The following is a 19,773-nucleotide window of genomic DNA, read 5'->3' as shown; positions in this document are numbered from 1 at the left end:
TCTATCATGCAAGCTGGTTGTTCGTTGCTTCCGATGCGCAGCTTCTACAAAACGTGGATTCAAGTCCTTTTATTCCGTCTGTCACAAATTGATCAGTCAAGACAACAGGTTATGATAACAAATCGCTGTCAGTGGAATTTTTGTACCAATTAACCTCTCAGACCCTTTGGAAAGTGACATGAAAGGATTTGTAGACTTTTATATCTTCTTCGATCTGTAGCTTGCGTGTGTCACCCTTCGACTGTTGTTGTTGTTGTCCCAAAGGGCTTTGATAGCTGAGTGAGAGTGTAACGAAATTTTCTAGGACTTACAGAAACATGTGTTCACATATTTTGTGAAAAGAGCGTTCGTGGGCGGGGTGGGGACTAACAGGGTGGAGTGAGTGATGGGGTAGGTGCGAGAGATCGGTTTGTGCAGTATGTTAGGCCCAAAAGTAAAAGATCGAGAGACTTCCCCTCCCACATCTCCCCCCATAAACACAGCAACTCAAGCCGCCTCATTTGTTAGAAATTGCACAGATTGAGAAGGTCGCCACTTCGGAGCGAGCACAATAATCGTCGACCAATGGGAAGCCGACGCGAGCATTCACGTCCACCCACGTGATCAATACGCGGCGTGGTTCTTGCTGTACTTTCTTCTGGTTCCAGCAGCAGACCGGTGGTGTTTGTTCTGAGATGCGATCACAGGTACACACGTGCAATATGTCCTTTTGATGTCAATCAGCGCCGAGTCGACAGCGCGTGTGTGCGCGTGATTACCTCCACGAAAAAACAAAAAAAAGTAACAAATAAAAAAGTAAAAAGTTCAAGATTGCGCAGCCGCCCATTGAAGGTGATGGATGGAAGATAGGGAACTGTAAATGGCTGTTTTATTAATCCCTTTTATTTATTTTTCCTTTTTTGTTATCGACGAAGGTATGAAAGTGCACGAGTTTTGCTCCCGAGATTACTGTTGCCGCAGTTAGCACTTATACGACTCCATAATTGGAAACATTCATTTGCTCGAGATGATAATTAAGATTTGTTGTTATTTAAAAATAGAAATATCTCTTTGCATGTAAAGATTCTCAGAGCTGAAGTGCCGTAGTTGTAGTGAAGTGGAAGTGGAAGCTAACTTTGCTTTCATTGCCTTTTACCATCTGTGAAGAATCAAATACCCATTAGCAAGTGGAAGTGAGTGGGTGTGAAATTTCTGTTACAAACCCTTATGGCCTCGAGCTAGAGAATAGTGAAAGGGGTAGAGACAGACAGAAAAAAAGAAAGAATAAGAGTGAAATTTTTTTTGGTATGGCATTGGCCCTTCTTTGTATAAAATGGATCAACAAATCATCTGCTGCATGATGTGTGATCAATGAAATACGTTTTTGTTGTCGGGTATTTGCAAGCCTAACCAAATCATTTTTTTACATTCAGCAAACTGTCAGAAAAGCTTTCAGCATTCTATCCTTTCCAGAACATGTACTAGCTGGAGAATTTGCTTTATTGGAACTTGAAGTCATCCGAACCCTCTACACACCAGCTGCTGAACCACAGATGGACTGTTGGTTTGTGGAGGTGAAGGATGTTGTAGGTTTGTGTGGGTGTAGGATGGTGTTTGTGTGTGATATTGCAGGTTTGTGTAGGTGTGTAATTTAGTAGGTTTTGTGGGTGTGTGATGTTGTTGGTCTGTTTTACGAATCATTTTATGTCATTATGTCATTGTGTGTTGCTATGACATAACTTTTGCCTTATTGTCTCCTTGTATCAAGCAACTTTTTTTTATAACCGAGCAAACTGCCCAAGTTAAACTGCCAGTTGTGATTACCAAAATGGGCAATTTTTCATTTATCAGTACAAAAAAATACAGTAGAGCTATTGCGGCTATGAAAGTAGCCATTATGAACTTTCATCCTGTCACAAAATGTCTTTTCTCTAAGTTAGAAACAAAGATGTCGACCGCGAGACAGCGAGAGAAAATAAAGACTTAGGATTTACATTTGGTGGTTTGAAGTTTGAATGCATATGTAATGAAGGAATACGTTTTTGTTGTCAGATATTAATAAAACTAAGCAAAATACTTTTTATTGTCGAAATTTCCGTGCTTGATATCACCTTTGCCATAGTCTGGGGTCTGTATGTTCTAAGTCACAAACGTCGAACAGTAACATTTTCTGTCGTCGATGGACGAAGCTCCACAATAAAGTAAAGCCAAGATGTCTACGAGGTATACGGCTAGCTGTGTCCTGTAGATTTGCACGTCTGCTTACACCATGTCGCTACCCTGAGGGTTTACAATGTTGGGAGGGAGCACAGGTCACAGTCTGTCTCGAGCTGTCGCTCGTAAGAAGAGGAGATTAGACCGTTCTACATATTTGACCGTTACAGTTTTGGACTGTATGCGAGCTTGCTCACACACACTGGTCTTCGAGCTAGCCATATCTTTGTACAAGCAGTTGCTGGGTCCGTCCAGGCTCGTGCATGCCAACCCGTCCTCAGTCCCACCGACAGGCGGGACGCCGCGACGAAGTGTGTGCAGGGAGGGACGTGGAGGCCTGCGCATACGGGTCCGCGAGCTTGGGAGGGAGGGAGAAGGGGATGGGGAGGAGGTTTAGCTGCTGTGCAGCAACTGCCGTCGATAGGACGCCGATGACAGTAGTCGACAGGACTTTCAGCACCGAGGGCACCTCCGAGGTCGTGCGAGAGCAGCCGTGGTACTGGGCTGAAACATTCGCTCGTCTCCGATAAACTCTTGCACCAAATCTGAAAGTCTGGGACAGGTGAGAGAGATACAGGTGGTACGTTAGAAGGTTCCCTCGTCGTTGTCTGTGACTGCACGCTCATCGCCGTCAGGTCAGAAGTGGGTCGACAGCTTACTGATAAGGTGGGTCATGAAGTGTGTATGTGTGTAGTATGAGTACTAAAGTCTGCAGGATTTTCAACAATTGTTTTTTTTTTCACGCGATCCTTTTGATTTCTGTTTCCTGTTCTATGTCCTACCTGCCTCGCTTACTTATTTTATGTAGCTTTTTTGAATTTGTCTTACTCTCGGGCTCTCTGAATCGCACTAATAAAAAAGTAAAAAGCAACACAGGGACCTGTGGATTAATACAAGCATACTTTGTATACGTCTTCCCGGTTTCTTTTTTTTTATCTTTTATTATTGTTTTACACCTCGTGGACATTTTCTTATTACATACCCAAACTACCAATATAACCCCAGCGCCAGTAGACTAGCCACACTCTCTACACTTAAAGATCTACTAAGGTCAAAACGTTTTTCTAACGACTGGGTAAAGCTTAGTGCAAGATTCTAGTTACCCCAAATCAGGGAAAATACCCTGTTTCTAGTCTCGAGATACATACATACAAACATCACCATGCACAGAAAGATGTAAAATCGTGACGTCACGTTTGTACAAAAATGCCTAATTAACTTGTGTTCCCAGCTTGTCCACTAATTCCCTTCACAGAGTAAAAGACATGCATATACACGTACAATCCTGTGTTGTCGATCTCTTTCTGTTTATGCTGATGTTTTCAGGTGTGTATCGCGAGAACGGAAGGGGATTAATGTAGTACCGTGCACCGAGCTTTATAGAAGCATTAGAAAAAATAATTTGCACTCTTCTCGACCTTTAAATCCTGAAGCAGGTCAAGTGATTAGCGTGAGACACCGATCTTAAAAGTCCGTTTGCGTTGTGCGTGTGCATATAACAAATCGGTCGACACCGTTTGCTTAGTAAAAAGTTGTAGAGGAAGGAGTTTTGTTGAAAGGACATGCATGCTTCTGTAACTATCTTCTGAGCGATGCCGGGCAGGTACGCCAGTGTGCACTCATGCCAACGATCACTAAGGAGGTTTTTGTTCTACTTAATAGCCAACCACAACTTTCGTCTAGGCAGCACTTCTAGGGTGTGCATGTCTGGGTATACTTCTCCTTCATTTTTGACCGTTACAGTTTTATGACCGCTTAGGCGAACTCACACACACACACACAGGAAGCCCTTTCCACAACCTTTGTCCCCACTTGCAGAACAGTTCTTACGGGAGCAACCGATTTGGTGAAAGGTCAGATATAAGCGACTTTTTTTTTTTTGTTTTGTTTTGTTTTTTCTTAGATTGACAATACATGACATACAGACATTGTTTTAAAACCGAAAATCGCGAGGCTTGATGAACCCCCTTGCTGTACAGCACATAGTTAAAGTCGAACCTTTCTTAGGGTGGGATGAAATGGTTCGACTCACGGTGACTCAGGTGAGTCGAGAATCACACGTTCAGTGCCGGCCACTCTTGTGGTCATGCTCCACTAATTGCTTTCATCTGGCCTGATAGGTGTCCCCACCTCCCTTCGCCATTCTTTTCTGCCGGACGGTAGAAGATCGACATTAAAGCTTTTTTACCATTCACAAAGAATATTTTGAGACACAACTTTAAGCGAATGTACATTTGTCTGATTGTGTTGGAGTAAGAATTGTATTGTGTTTGAATGTGTTCTTGTTAGTAGTGGTGTAAATGTGTGTGTGTGTGTGCCTACATAGTCTCGTTTTGGAATCAAAATGGCGCCCGCTCTAATCTCATCTCCAGCAGGCCAAGGAAAAAGCGGCTCACATTTTCAAATCTCCTTCCATACATAAAACCTCAATAAGACTCATTAACCCTCTGAAATCTTCCAGGCTGGTAGAATTTGATGAACTTCGTCACGGTTATAAGCAAGCTCACCGACGATGTGGCAGCTCAGGTGTACTCGGTGGAGGGCGTTGAGTCATAATTGCCCCTTGTGAACATGGCGGCAGTCTTTGGAGCAGATCAAACTACAGTCAATACATCCCTTCCCCGTAGTCTGTTTATTATAGCTACCCCCTCTCTAGTCCATTGTTCGGGCTATTAAACCTCTTCAGAATTTCTGTATGTGGCCACTACCTGCTAATGCACTTGTCCAGTTCGCTAGAGCTGGGGAAAGTCAAACAACATCGATCTGAAACTGGATTTTGCGCGGGCGAGCCATTGGCCGAGGTGAGTATAATGGATGTTTTATGTGAAGCTAGCAACTGTGGGTATACCACGACCAAGTAGTCAGCTCTGTAAGCAGGTGCTGCAAGCAGAGAAAAAAACCCAGCCTATCCCAGGCGGGATTTGAACTCCGGTCGCTCTGATTGAGACCTGCACAGTTTACACATATCGATGTATACTGAAAGGAAATATTTACCCTGATTTAGAGAAACATTATGCTGGACTGAGATTTATCCAATTAGAAAGATTTTCCCACCCTAATGGACATTTAAGTAATTTAATTGTGTTTTGATAAAGGGAAAGAACAAAACAAACTTCCACTAAAGCTCATTTTTTCGCTTTTTCTCTCTCCCACCCCGTATCCCGCTTTTAGAAGGAAAAGGGTTAATGTCAGGTTTGAAAGACACACAAAACGAAAAAAAGTCTCAGTGACCTCCAGAGAATGTACATAAAGACCAGAAAAAAATCGAGTAGGGATAGAGACGATTCTTCTCTTCACTCGTTCCCATGTGTGATCAGATGAAAGAGGAACAGTTTCTTACTTTGACATCAGGTCAGTTGGACACCATGTTACTTGTAGGTATTAAAACACTCTGTAAAGCTCGAACTGTATTGGTTCATTTTGGATTACAACTCCTGTTCGTTGTACTTTGCCTGTTTTGTTCTTCCTCCATTTCGCTCCTTCTTATCGTCTGTTTACATTGCTTGTCAACTATTTCTCTCTCTCCTTCTCATGTAATCAGCGAGTGCAGCTTCCTGTGCATCCGGTCACCGCCAATCTCGGTTAAAGCTCCACCATCCAAATCACTTTTGATAACACAATTCCCACTGACACATTGACAAGTCAATGGTCTTCTTTTCTTTATATGTCTGCACGCTCTCTACAATATTCTTTCTCTCACGCATTCGTTCCTTCATCAGTGCATTCATTGTTGCGTTCATTGGTATCTCTTTTATTTTCATTTGTCGATCAATCACCCCGGCCCTACCCTTAACACACACAACTTTATTACCTTAGCTTAATAATAATAATAATAATAATAATAATAATAATAATAATAATAATAATAATAATAATAATAATAATAATAATAACAACAATAATAATAATAATAATAATAATAATAATAATAATAATAATAATAATAATAATAATAATAATAATCCTTTTACAAAGATCGAAAAAGTCAGCAAACCTCTTTATTTTCTCACAGCTGACAAAAATGTGTGTCTCTCTGTTAACCTCTTTAAATTTTCCTCTTATTGCAGTCAATGAACAATTTACCCCTCGAAAGGGGACGGTATTAAGATCAAAGGGAAATAATCTGGACTTGACAACAATAATAATACCGAGCTTTATCCGTGATTGTAGTGTTTATTTTCATCCTGTGTTTTATTTCTACATCCATTGCTTAGTTATGAACTAGAAAAATTCTAAAATTTGCCCATCAAAGATATTTTCAAAGAATTCTTTTGTTAGAAGCAGTCAATGGTGGATCGTTCACCGGGCAGTAGTTTTGATGGGAATATTGCTCCTGCTCTCAAGTCTTGAAAGGTTTGTGTCTGGACATGATGGCTCGTCCACGGTGAGGAGGTCTTGCCCTATCGACCCCAGTAGCAGCCACGCTGGAAGTTTTATTGTATAACTGCTGCTTCTACATTCATGTGTGCTTTGAACACATCCATTCGCTTGGCTTATGTTTGGTTTGTTTTCCTAACTGGTCGGAAATCAAACACTAAGAGCTGAGACCTTTTTGGCCTGTTTGCCTGCCTGTCTGCTTGCCTGTATGTCTGTCTATCATTGAAGAATGTGATGAAAGAATCCTATTCCTGTCTTGTGTTTGACAGTTACTTGGGAATTATTTGGTGATGGAGAAGAATGTGTTGGTCGTCTATGTGCGACAATTGCATCACTACCCTCATCTCCACCCCATCAATCTGTGATGGCTTGCTCACATTTCGTGAATAAAAATTGTGAGTTTGGAAGAAGAATTCGCTCCACTGTTAACTTGAAACTTTTATTCCTTCCATGGAGACAAGCGTGATCACGTGAGTGCCTCCATCTTATTGCCGGTCGTTTCGCGTTAGAACGGCTCGTGGATATTTAAAAAAAAAAAAATCAAAAATAAAAACCAATGAAGTGATGTTCTGAGAAAATGTTTATGCTCGCTACAAGTGTTATTCTTCTGCTCGGCGCACGACTTGCCGGGCGATTTTTCCGGAGAAGTCATCTCCTCCTGTCCTTCCTGCTGCAGGTACATCCTGAAACAGTCTGTCACGTCGTCACAGATGCGAATCTCATGACTTTTAGATAATAAACTTCTAAAAATAGCACGCATTCTTCCTGAGGTTTGAGTATTTCCAGACGTTCGCACGCACACAATTAGATAAACATCTTTTTTGTCTCTCGGACACGCACACGCGCACGCGTTCTCTCTTTCTCTCTCTCTCACACACAGAGAAAAGGAGAGAACACAGATCGATTGGAGCGATCGACGACATCTTTCCCCTCAGGGACTTCGACTTGAGCACACTATTTGCATTGGATAATTGTTGAATTAATTGCACGGGCAGGACAGCAAGGAACCTTTGACTCTAGACACAGATTTTTTTTATCTGGACATCGAGGGCAGACTTTGGGGCTAGAGAATGACGGAACCATCAGGATTGAGACCCCGGATGTAAAGGCCAGCTCGTTGCATCTATTTCCATAATACAATATTTTCTTTCCGCGTGATGTCTTATTCTTATGTAGAAACAGTTGGGCAAACGTGATGGGATCAGCTCGCTCGTGATCATGTATGGCGGAGGAATCGGTCAGACTGACGACTTCCTTTCGCTTCACAAAACAATCCTTCACGCACACGAACCTAGACGAACATGTGGACTACAGAAATGTGTTAAATTTTCATTGTGACCTGTGAATTCACATCAGCCTGATCGAGTAGACCACTAGGTTCGTAGCATATGCAAAGCTCATTCTTATAAATAATTTCAGGGGATTAATCCTGATTTTGTGGATAGTGAAAAATATTGCTTACATTTTCCTTTCTTCGTTTTTTTTCAGATCTTAAACACCAGTATCCATTGCAAAGTCTGGTAGAACGAAGACTAGAAAGTTCGGTTTTGAGGAGAACCAATGGAAAGCAAAGAATTCGAGGAACATGGCGCGGAGATGCTCCATTATGTCACTTCTTATCTGGATTCCATCGGGTCTCGGCGAGCCCTGCCTGATGTTCAACCAGGGTTTATGAAAGGAATGATCCCCGACAAGGCCCCAGATACCCCCGACTCGTGGGAGGATGTGCTGAAAGACGTGGAGAGGGTCGTGATGCCAGGAGTGAGTAGTTTCCCTTTGTGGCAGTTGTACAGTGTCTTACTTGTCCCACACTTCAACTATTGCAATGCGTCTACTTTAACAAGGGAGGGTTTAAAAAAAAAATGCAGTTAAGCTAATTCTGTTTTGAATTGCATACATGAGTCGTTTAAAAGAATATTTTAGACCTTCAGACCTTGTCTCTATAGTTCTAATGAATTCAATTAAATACAGGAGATATATAGAGAGCGCAATTGTTATTCTCCCTGCGCTTTACAGTAATAAACAAACAGAGAGATACATTTTTAATAATGCATGTGAGACTGTAACACGCATGCACGTGCACACACACGCTCGTAGCACCCACGTACAAGGCTCACACGTCAGTCGCTAAATCTCGCCACGTGGCTCACTAGTTATCCGCCCTGCTCTCCACAGACAAATAAATAAATAAATAAATTACCACATAACAATGATACCTATAACAGTTTTGTATAGTATTCAAAGTCCAACGTGTGTTTGTTAGGTAAGGTCGTGACGTCACCATTGTACTCTTGGTGTGACAGGTGACGCACTGGCAGTCGCCGAAGTTCTTCGCTTATTTCCCGACAGCCTCGTCCTACCCGTCCATGCTGGCTGACGTCCTCTGCAACGCCATTGGCTGCATCGGCTTCACGTGGGTAAGTGGCGCCAGTGACCCCGCCTTCTCGCTGTTGGTGCAGTTCTTGGTGTGACATCAACTCTCTGTCGCTTTGTACACCAGTAAGATGTCTAGCCCTTGAGACATTTTCGTTGCTAAGATTTCTTGACAAGAACAGAGGAGGAGGAGGTGGAGGAGTTGGAAGAGATGAAAGTAATGTGCACAACGGAACACGAAACAAACTGCACGTGTGTCAAGTGGCAAGGCGTCAGGGCCAGTGAATAATAATAATAATAATGATGATGATGACGATGATGATGATGATGTCACCAAGGCTTCACGTGTATAACGATCATGTCTCTCTCTCTCTCTCACACACACACACACACACACACGCTCACGCACACAGCCATAATTTTAGCGAGAACGTGGGAGGTAATAAATTGCAAAAAAAAAAAAACAAAAACAAAAATTAAAAAAAAACGGAAGAATATTGAGGGAAGGCTGTTGACAGTAATACTTTTTTAGCTGAAATATAAAACTGCTACGCATGGGAGCATTCATTAGCTGAACTGACAGTGAGTGCCAACTACACGGGGAAATAAAACTGAACTTACCTGAGTTTTTTGACAAGAGGACGAAGATGGCTGGCAGGCCAGGAATCAGGTCTTGTCTCCAAGTTAGGATCCACTGTCCAGACCCCCAGATATTTCTTTATGTTGTGCATCTTTGCCACTGAGTTGTGACTACGGGTGAAGCAACACCTGCGAGTCTGGACACAACTCTATAACCATGGAAACAAGTCGATCACATTTTCCATAACCCGCTTCTCGTGCCTCCTCCTTGCACCTGTGTGTGTGAAGTGACGTACAGGTTGTAGACACAGGTGACGTGTTTCTACAGACCGAGTGACATGCACAGGGCCGTAGGAGACTGTGGTGATGTTGGAACAACCATTGGGAGCTCGTGTCTCGGGTGCGTGTGTGTGTGAGAGAGAGAGGGGGCGCCTTTTACCTGTACCTCGTCACCATGACGACCGAGCATTTGCGACTCTGTCCCTACAGGCGTCGTGTCCATCCTGCACAGAGCTAGAGGTGCTGATGATGGACTGGCTGGGCCAGATGCTGCAACTTCCGGACACCTTCCTCTTTTCGGGACCTGGCAAGGGAGGTGGCGTCATACAGGTGAGGTGGTGTCATACAGGTGAGGTGGGGGTCATACAGGTGAGGTGGGGGTCATACAGGTGAGGTGGGGTCATACAGGTGAGGTGGGGTCATACAGGTGAGGTGGTGTCATACAGGTGAGGTGGGGTCATACAGGTGACGTGGGGTCATACAGGTGACGTGGGGTCATACAGGGGACATGTGCACGGAACGCAGCAGGGGCGCTAACTTCATGGCTAAGGCAAAGAGCTACACACTCAGAAAATCGTGTTACCTCTCCTAATAGTAGTGCCTTGCGATGTCACTCGTACATTTTTGCCTCCAGGACGATGATGTTCGCTTAGATAATCAAACCGACGACGATGACGATGATGACGATGACGACGATGACGATGATGATGATTTGTGATGTTTGTGATTCGTTGTGCGATGACAGGGAACAGCCAGCGAAGCAACCCTCATGTGCCTCTTGTCTGCCAGGACACTCTTCTTCAAAAAAGAGCAAAAGAAGAACCCGGATTATACCTTGGGCCAGCTCGTGGACAAACTGGTTGCTTACTGCTCCGATCAGGTACTAAGAATATTAAAGATATTTTATATTTATATTTTGTATATTTTATTCTTTTGCGGGGAAAATAATACTCAATGAAAGGGTTCCTTTGCGACAGGGTGTAATACTCTACTCTGTATTTTGACAGTTCTAGGAACTTCAGCAATCGGAGTCACAAGGGAAAATATCTATTCGGTCTCAAAAATCGTTTAGATAACAGTTTAGATGCTTTACTGTTCCTTCTTTAAGTACTCCAACCAAACCGATATCCACAGCACAATAATTTTTTTCTCTGATAAAAATCTTTTACTCTCATAAAAGTTTGCTTTGTTCTGAAATTTGTACTAAATTTTACTAAAGAATTGTTTTCCTCTTAATCATATTCTCACTATGTTTATTATTGGATTATTCGTGAATATGTATGGTTTATGTTTTTCTGAGCAAGTCCAACCTGTTTATTGTTAGGCTCACTCTTCCGTGGAACGCGCTGGCTTGATCGGCGCAGTGCGCATGCGCAAACTGGAAACGGATGAGAAGGGTTCACTGCGAGGTCCAGCCTTACAAGAAGCCATACTGGAGGACAAAGCTAAAGGTTTCATTCCGTTCTTTGTGAGTTTTCTTTCTTTCTATTCTGATTACTATACAAATGAAATAACAATAAAATACAATAATGTAATGTATTTTTTTTTACTAGAATTGTTGTTTGTTTAGAATTAATTTATTTTAGACAAAGTTTTAAAGCTGGGTCTCATGAATTGTAGTTTGTAATCGTTGTTCGCTTCGAAGACACTTCTTTTAATAATAGACATTTATAGACAAACTATTTTAGAGAGTAGCATCCTTTTTTAGTTTGTAAGAACAAGGTGTGTGCGTGTATATAAAACATATATCTGTATGTAGAGGTGCAGATGGTAATAAGCATGTACTGCATTCTGTAAAGACTTTATTGCAAGTATAAAAGTATAAAAGTGTAACCGATCAGCTCTTGGCTCTTCGAACTTCGTGCAAAAAGATATTTGTTTGGCATGAAGGTCTCCAGGAACTGTGCTGTACTCTCTTTTATTTATCTTGTATCTTGCTGATTAATGTTTGATAATAATTATTGTCTTTATCAGTTAGTTACTGTCTTTATTGACTATATTTCAGCTAGTTATCATCAGCGTTTTGATCTCTTAATCATTACTCGCCTTTTTATTTGTGTGCAGGTTGTTGCTACTTCCGGTACCACGACCTCCTGTGCTTTTGACAATCTGAAAGAGTTAGGTCCCATCTGTGAGTTAATGATAGATAATTTATGCATCCACACGCTAGGATAAGAGGCAGCAGGAACATGATAGCACATTGTGAACCTAACACACACATCTACAATACAGCCACATTAGTATGCATACACACAACCACACCAATACAAACACTTGCTCCAAACTTTAGGCGCGAGTCTTAAAGAGTGTATTGTAAATAAAAAATAAATAAATAAAGAGGTGTGTGTGTGAGAGAGAGAGAGAGAGGAATGTGTGCATAAAAGATTATATACATTTGTTTATAATGTCGAATGAAGAAAACAATGCACACATGCACAATGAATTCCTGTTTGTGATAACTTCAAAGGGAAAATTGAACAGTTGTCAGAAAAGAAAAAAACAACTTTTAACGTCCTGTCTTCCTGTCCTCACCTCAAGGCCAAGAACACGGGGTGTGGATGCACATCGACGCTGCTTACGCTGGGAGCTCATTTATATGTCCAGAGTTCCGTCCCCTGTTGGACGGAGTTGAGGTGGGTGTTGTTCTTTAGGATGCGGAGGAGGAGGAGGAGGAGGAGGAGGAGGAGGAGGAGGAGAAGGAGAAAATTGGCGTTTTAAGTCGAACCAGCAACTAAGACTATATCAGGGCAAGGCAGCCAGCCCTGTAAACAGATAAACAGATGTCACATACAGAAAAAGAACAGCGTGCCTGAGACGAGAGCTGAACCCAGGGCAGCCAGCGCTCAGTTTATTGGTGACAGGCGCTAACTGAAATAGAACTTCTCAAAATATTTTTTCGCTTCCCGACAGTAAATCACCCTCGTTAATCCTAGTTACTGGAAACATTGCCTTCGGTTACACGAAAGCATCCTATTACGTTATTGTTTATACTATGCAAGCCTATTGTATATGTTTTTTAATTTCGTAGAGGATATCAGCGACTGACCCTTGACTATTGTGCTTTTTTTCCCAGTATGCCATGTCTTTCAATTTCAACCCGCACAAGTGGCTGAAGGTCATGTTCGACTGTTCTACTCTGTGGTGAGTAATATGGACTGAGTATTATATATTATGAGTAGTCTTATTGTTATATTCTTGATGTATTGCTTCCTTCCCTTGTCACATCAAGCCACTCACCGGATTGATCCGACCATTGCGTCATAATTCAGTGAGAAATGTTTGTAGACAGGAAGTCCCTCGTGACATTGAGTGAGAATAATGCATTGTGGTCCAAATGTGTTCAGTGTAATGAAGGAGATATGAACAGTCATGGAAACCGGCCCTGGCTCTTGCCGGCGTCTAGTATAAAGTCCTCACGTAAAAGATGTTAAAGGGACACAACTCGGTTTTGATGACGCCACACGCTTTTCGATTCTTTCCCTTTAACCTCATAACCACCTGATGAAAGATTGGTTAGAGAATTGATGTCCTAATGCAGCTACCCGGTTCTTTGTATCCCAGTGTCTAATTTTTGTGTAATTTCAGGGTACAGAATACTGATTACCTTCGGTACGCCTTTGATGTCGACCCACTCTACCTTAAACATGAAAACCAAGGCGTGATGCCAGACTTTAGGGTAATCCTTCTTTTTCATGTCTGTTAAAAAATTTCTGATTTCTTAAAAAATTTTTTCACATTTTTTAACAACTTTTTATTCTAGATGTAAGAATTTTGACTTCTATGTCTCCGTAAATTTGATGCTTCTGTTACAAAACAACTGTTCTCTACACCATTGTTTGGAAAATAAACAGTTACCTGTAAAGTGTTTCGGGATATAAAAGGTAGATCATTCAAATTTTGTTTTGGTGACCCACAGCATTGGCAGATTCCATTAGGACGAAAGTTTCGCTCGTTGAAGATCTGGTTTGTGTTGAGGCTTTATGGACGACAGAAACTTCAGGAGGCCATCAGGAAGGTAAGCATGCGATTGACAAAAAAACAATTTGATAGTATCAACACAGAAAAGCTCGAGGACAAATATTTTGTTCATATTTTATACTCTATGGTCTTGAGTTGAAATCTTGAAGACTTGAAAGACTGTCTCTGTTGTAACATTGCCACGTAAACAGTTTATTAAACAATCCCTGAGACAGAATCGCGCTGAGTACCAACATGGCGCCTATGGCTTCAGGTGGAGATAGAGGGCAGAGGTTAGTGGTCTCCAGGCCTGACGAGAGGGGGGGGACAGGGGGTCTGGTGTACCCGGGCCCGCGGCTGTCAAGGGGGCCCGGCCATGGTCAGTGGATTTTTTTTTTTTCTTCTTCTCCTTTACATTATATACTGGGAAAATAATTTACGATTTCAAGTACAAGGGGCCCGGAGAGGTCGTCTGTCCCGGGGCCCGGGCTGGCTCTCGGCGGCCCTGGTGGTCTCACCTGATTGCACATGGCAATGAGTCCTCATCATTGTACCTGTATCATTGTACCTCATCATTGTACCTCATCATGATCTCACTTGATCATAAACTCACTTTATCTTCCTCACATACCTCACCGCCTCACTTTCACTTTCTTCACAGGATGTGCGTCTCGCGCATGAGTTCGAGGCTCTAGTGAAGACTGACGACAGGTTTGAGATCACCGCTGAGGTCATTCTGGGGCTCGTTTGCTTCCGGTTGAAGGTACTTTGCGCAGTAGTTCCCCATTACTAACCCACAGGCTACAAATAATCGTCTTTAACTTAACTTACACCCCCACACACACACACACGCATATTAATGGTGATACATTTATTTATGTATCTATATAACCAATTTACACCCAAGCACGCACCCATTGTTGCAGCCTACTTGTTTCTTGGTTAATAACAGGTTTCTGTTTCAGGGTGAAGATGCGACATCTGAACGCCTGCTGAGAGATGTGAACAATGATGGCCGCATCCACCTGGTCCCCTCTCACATGAAGGGCAAGTTCTTTCTGCGCCTGGCCATGTGCGGGCCCAGCCTCCAGAGCCAGGACATTGTCTACGCCTGGGATGTCATCAAGGATGTTGCTGACCACGTGCTCAATTCCCACAAAGCCAAACAATAAAATTATGGTTTATACCAAAGGGTCGGTTAACAAGCCAGGTAACCATCGCTCTAGTCTTTGTGGTCGAGAGTTGAACGTGTTTCAGATGAAGTGTTCAAACTACCGCTGCAGGAAAGATGGAATGAAAAAAAAGGACAAGATGTGGATGAAAGTTTGTGAGGCGATTGTTTCAATATTTGCCAAAATGCAGTTGACTGGACTGTTTCAATGTTTGTAATAAGAGCCCGGTAAGCAAACTCAGGCCTCACAGTAGCAAGACATTTTAATTCCGTTACCTATTCCTAAATATAGTTCTGGAGTTGATGACTGTCATTGTTACCTACTGCTGCCCATGTCGACATTTTTCTCCATTTTCTTGAGATGTCACACCCTTATGAGCACAAAAAATAGTAATTTTCTTTACTTTAACTTAATTGCACAGCTTGCCTAGTTTCATTGGCCGTCCTGTGTGTGATAATCTTGCAGTTCAAGATAAAGTTTGTTGATGTCTCGCAATGTTAATTTTTAATTGTTAAATTGTTGCTATAGGCCACTCCTGAAGGTCTTGTTTAGCGAGAGAGTATAACTTATTGCATTCATGCCAAAGAAGTTTAAAGTGAACTATGTGGATCACAGCACTGCAGTGGTAGTACTTCAAGCATAATAAACAGGTGTGCGAACGTGTTTGTGTTTCTTATGTGTGTGTGTGCGTGCGAGTGAATGTCTTCTGTTGTGTTCGAGGTTTGTCTTCTAGGCAAGCGCCAATGGAGCTGTATTAACTATTTATTAATATACACGTATTTATTTATAAATACAATAAGGTTATTTATTAATATAAGTTAAATTTGTTAAATTTAATGTTTTTCGTTCCACAACTGCTTTTGATGGCAATAAACTTGTTTAATACATCTCTGAATTTAAAAGAAACAACTTATACACGATTTCCGAGTAATTATTTTCTTTAAGCAATCTAGAAAAGATTTTAAATAAATGTACTTCGTTCTAATAGGGTAAAAAAATGTGAAAAACAACAACAACAACAACAACAAACGAACAATTTTTAAAGAAAAAAACTGTTGTCTTGCCAATGATGGACCCAAACCATCGAATTATTTTCCCAATTTACTGGATTCATTTTATGACAAGACATTAATTACATAAACCTAAACGAATGCCAAAATATGGTTTTTCAAAATCAGTAAATATTTAATTTTTTTTAATAAAAAGGTCTAGGGTACAATTTTTTGAAATGGTAAAACCAGGAACTTGTATTGACTGGACTGCTGGCAGACGATATTTTCCAGGTGTGTATCTCCAGAGCAGAAGGGCGGTATTTACTCGCGTTTGGAGAAGCAGTATCTTGCTATGACATTTTCTCAGAAAAAAATATACACCCCACTAGACCTTTAAGAATGTAAACATATCACAACTGTCGAAGAATATGCGTGACGTGACAAGTTCACGAATGGAAAACCTGAAGGAAGTCGTGACCCTGAGGTCATCCCATGGAAAAGCTGATTGTCGTTTGCCAGGTGACAGGCTTGTTTGATTTGTTGACAGTTGATAGGATCACAGGTGGCTGCACGGCGAGTCGCCGTCGTCGTAGTGTGGCCGATAATCCTTGCTTTACACAATAGTTATGGCTTGCCCACCTGCAGACACCACGCAATACTGTGTTGCACCTTAGAATGGCCGATGTCTAAAGACCTCCATAGACAGACATGACAGGCTGGCCACGTGGTGAAAGATCTCTGGCGGGTTTGTTCCTTTCAAAATCCTACATCGTTTCTTTTATCTCCACAAGGTGTTTCTTAGGATTTGTATTTGTATCGTGTTGTTATTTTGGGTAAATGTGTGTGTGCGTGTGTGCACGTGGGTATGTCGAAAAAAGGAGAGAATCGTCTGTGTAAAGCACGAATAGAGCCAAGATACGCCACATAAAATTATTATTATTAGTAGTAGTAGTAGTAGTAATAGTGGTAGTAGTAGTAGTAGTGGTAGTAGTAGTAGTAGTAGTAGTTGCAAGATAACTAGTTTTTCTGTTACAACTCTCGCATGATAACGACTAGGCGGTCTGGTTCGAATCTCGTATGGCGCAGTAAACACACCGCCAATCGAATGGATACCTCTCCGAGTATAGGAATAAGGATGACAAAGTGGGGAGATGGACACCGCACTTCACATAAAGGTGGCCTCGAGAAAATTGTAGTTTTAAACATCTGACTCTCCGAATGACTAAAGGTTACTGAACGATCTTGACTTCCACCTAGCAAGAACTAAAGCTCAAGTCTTGTTATATTTGTGTGCACTGCAGCGCCACCATCTGTTCAAGGTAGGTCACTAATACAGGTTAAGTTATATGGTCTGTAACAAACACTTGAGACATGAATCCTCGTTATTTTTTTTTTTTTTTATTTAAATGGTTACATCGCCCACCGTTCCTTTTTTTCCCGTTAGTAGAAACGACAAAAGTGAGAGGAGAAAACGCTCTTGCCTGCACTTACCTGTTGCGATGAAAGTGCTTTCAAGTCATCAAAGGCTCTGCGCATGTACTGTTGTTCAAACTGTTGTTCAAACACAAACGGCTTCCTACTTGATGTCAAGCGTGGCAACGAGCACAAGAGATCGCCACACTGTTCGTGTGCGCGCTTGGCAAAGGGCGAGGGTTCGAGAATAAACGACCGGCCATCCGTCCACCTTCGAGCGTATTTAACGATATTTAGTTGCCTCGGTCCTTTTTTTTTTTTTTTCCTTTTGGTTGTCAGGGTCGGACGCGGCAAGGTGAGCAGTCCCAGCGTGCACCACGCCGTAGAGGACACCTGTTCTTGAAGGACACGACAGGTACGCGGGGCGTCAGTCAGGTGGTGAGAGCACTTCCGTTACGGTCGGTTGTCACGGTCAGCGTGTGTGTCGGTCGAGTGCTGTACGAACTAATATTGTCTCCCTTCTGTTTGTGGTGGACTTTTATCTGCTCCAATAATGTCAGCAGTTCTTTGATGTCAGTAAAATCCGTTAAGTTGGAACGTGGGCAACGGAACTGCTGGACTAGAGGTCTGTTCCCTCGGGAAGGTTTTGCTTTGAAGTCAGTTGTTCGCAGAAACTTCGGTTGTTTCTGTAATCGACGTTCAGTGTTCATTCGTTAGCCACCCAGCCACTTGCAGCAGTCCCCAGCTCAGCGGTTTGGCACCTGCAGGGGGCAGCAGCAGTATCAAGTAACAGAACCCGGAGTTTATAGACGGTTGACTCTCGGTCGCTTGAGGGAGCCATTCTTGGTAAGTCCTACTGGCTGAGTGTTTTGTTTTATGAAGTTGATGTCAGGTCACCAAAGTATTTGTCCCATACTTTATCTCAAGCCGCCCTGTCTTGTGCGCTTCTTTCTTTCTTCCGTCCTTCCTCTGTGTGTGTGTGTGTTTTCTTTTTCTTCTTACTCTGCATGTCTGTGTGCGCGTCTGACTCTGAACACTGAATTGTGATTTAGCTTCTGTAAAGGAGCGTAAATGATATTATCTTCCTTTTCATCAGTTCCATTTTGCTTAACGAAATCTCGTCACTTCATCTTCATCTCAGAACACAGCTTCGTCAGCTTCGTGCTGGGGTCACATGACGGTGATACAGATTTCTCATCGCTAACAATCACCGTGAAGCCATTGCTGGTGGTCGCTCCATGCGCCTTTAAAGCCCCGTTAATCTCTCCTCCAAGTGGAAAATCTCCCCATTGACATTCCCATTAGTCCTGCCCCTTCCTCCACGCAACCCCCCCCTGCCCCGCCTTTGCAAGCACTGAACCGAGAACTTTCTGCTCAGCTTGCAGGAGAGACGAACACAGGCTGGAACAGGCAACTGTGTAACATGTAGCATGTAACATGTAATGTCGATTGCGGCATGGTATGAATGAGTCTACAGACACTGGCACCTCGCCCAGGTCACTCGTGTGGGTAGAACCGCATTATTAAGGGTGCAGGTGGCAAAGTCGATAGGATTTTTTAATCTTACGATGTTAATTATGAAAGTAAGTCTTACAAGCACCGAGGGAATGAAACCCGTGCACACGTATGTGTATGTGTTTACCTGTGTGTGTGTGTGTTTGTGTGTTTGTGTGTGTGTGCACGAGCCCGAATATACGTGATTCTTAGCTACCTGTCTTTCATAATTTATTCTGCCAGTTGATACTTTGGTAGTGGTTAGTAAACTCAACCAATAATAATCCTCCCACGTCCTATTTCAGTCATGTTCAAACACGCATATTTCTTTAGCAGTTCACAGGGAAAAATTGTGATCCTCTTATACACAATGAATAATATATTTTAATTTAAGACCTCATTAAAATATTTTGCTAAACATTCAACTATTTATTTAAAATGTAGCTTTATTTATTTATTTAAATGTAGAAAATAATCTCTTAAAAAAACTGCTTAGAAAAATTTAAAGCAGACCCTTTTAAATTATATGATGAACCAAAAATATTATGATAATTATAATTAACTGATTAAAAAGTATTTTTACTTTAGAAGCAGAGTCAATAGCTGACTGTTTGTGACTTGGTGGTGTGCGCACAACGGTCACACATTATTGCAAACGACAGAAGGACTTGCGAACGGCTCCCCTATCCGTTATCGCCTAATTAAGGTCTCGGCGGCCATTTGTGATTTACGAGTAGAATAATGCGGCCTGGGAGGTAGCGGTCGGCAGTTTGGTGATCAATTACAAGTGCCATTCAGAATTTTGTGTCGACCGTCGTCAAGCGGCCATGTTGGTGGTCCTGACCAGGCTTGTCTGAGGTGGCAGACTGAACAACAGGAGGGAAAGAGGGACGAAAGATTTAGGGTAGAAAATGAGACAAGTACCCGTATGAGTGATTGACGAC

The 19,773-nt window shown here is 42.2% G+C and overlaps 1 protein-coding gene across 2 annotated transcripts; it reads left to right on the top strand.

Moving 5' to 3' along the window:
* Nucleotides 1-2,434: 2,434 nt before the first annotated feature.
* On the top strand, nucleotides 2,435-15,592 carry LOC112576021 (aromatic-L-amino-acid decarboxylase-like). 2 transcript variants are annotated; one of them, XM_025258217.1, is made up of 13 exons: nucleotides 2,435-2,859; nucleotides 8,059-8,331; nucleotides 8,874-8,987; nucleotides 10,012-10,131; nucleotides 10,547-10,681; nucleotides 11,126-11,269; nucleotides 11,866-11,932; nucleotides 12,340-12,434; nucleotides 12,875-12,942; nucleotides 13,387-13,477; nucleotides 13,718-13,816; nucleotides 14,420-14,521; nucleotides 14,724-15,592. In XM_025258217.1, exons 2-13 carry the CDS (start codon nucleotides 8,131-8,133, stop codon nucleotides 14,928-14,930), a joined length of 1,443 nt encoding a protein of 480 aa, XP_025114002.1. In that variant the 5' UTR covers nucleotides 2,435-2,859; nucleotides 8,059-8,130; the 3' UTR covers nucleotides 14,931-15,592. The 2 variants fall into 2 exon arrangements, with proteins under 2 accessions (XP_025114002.1, XP_025114001.1); XM_025258216.1 differs by lacking the exon at nucleotides 2,435-2,859 and adding an exon at nucleotides 3,722-4,046.
* Nucleotides 15,593-19,773: the final 4,181 nt, after the last annotated feature.

This window comes from Pomacea canaliculata, linkage group LG11, assembly GCF_003073045.1.
Source record: "Pomacea canaliculata isolate SZHN2017 linkage group LG11, ASM307304v1, whole genome shotgun sequence".
NCBI lineage: Eukaryota > Metazoa > Mollusca > Gastropoda > Architaenioglossa > Ampullariidae > Pomacea > Pomacea canaliculata.
Note: the sequence above shows the minus strand (reverse complement) of the source record. Positions and strands in the feature narration are given on the sequence as shown.

Bases quoted from the DNA above. Each gene is read 5' to 3' on its own strand.
- LOC112576021 (XM_025258217.1), top strand. From the start codon at position 8,131: ATGGAAAGCAAAGAATTCGAGGAACATGGCGCGGAGATGCTCCATTAT. The intron at 11,933-12,339 runs GTGAGTTAATGA...CCTCACCTCAAG, and splicing joins GAAAGAGTTAGGTCCCATCT to GCCAAGAACACGGGGTGTGG. The intron at 12,943-13,386 runs GTGAGTAATATG...GTGTAATTTCAG, and splicing joins TTCGACTGTTCTACTCTGTG to GGTACAGAATACTGATTACC.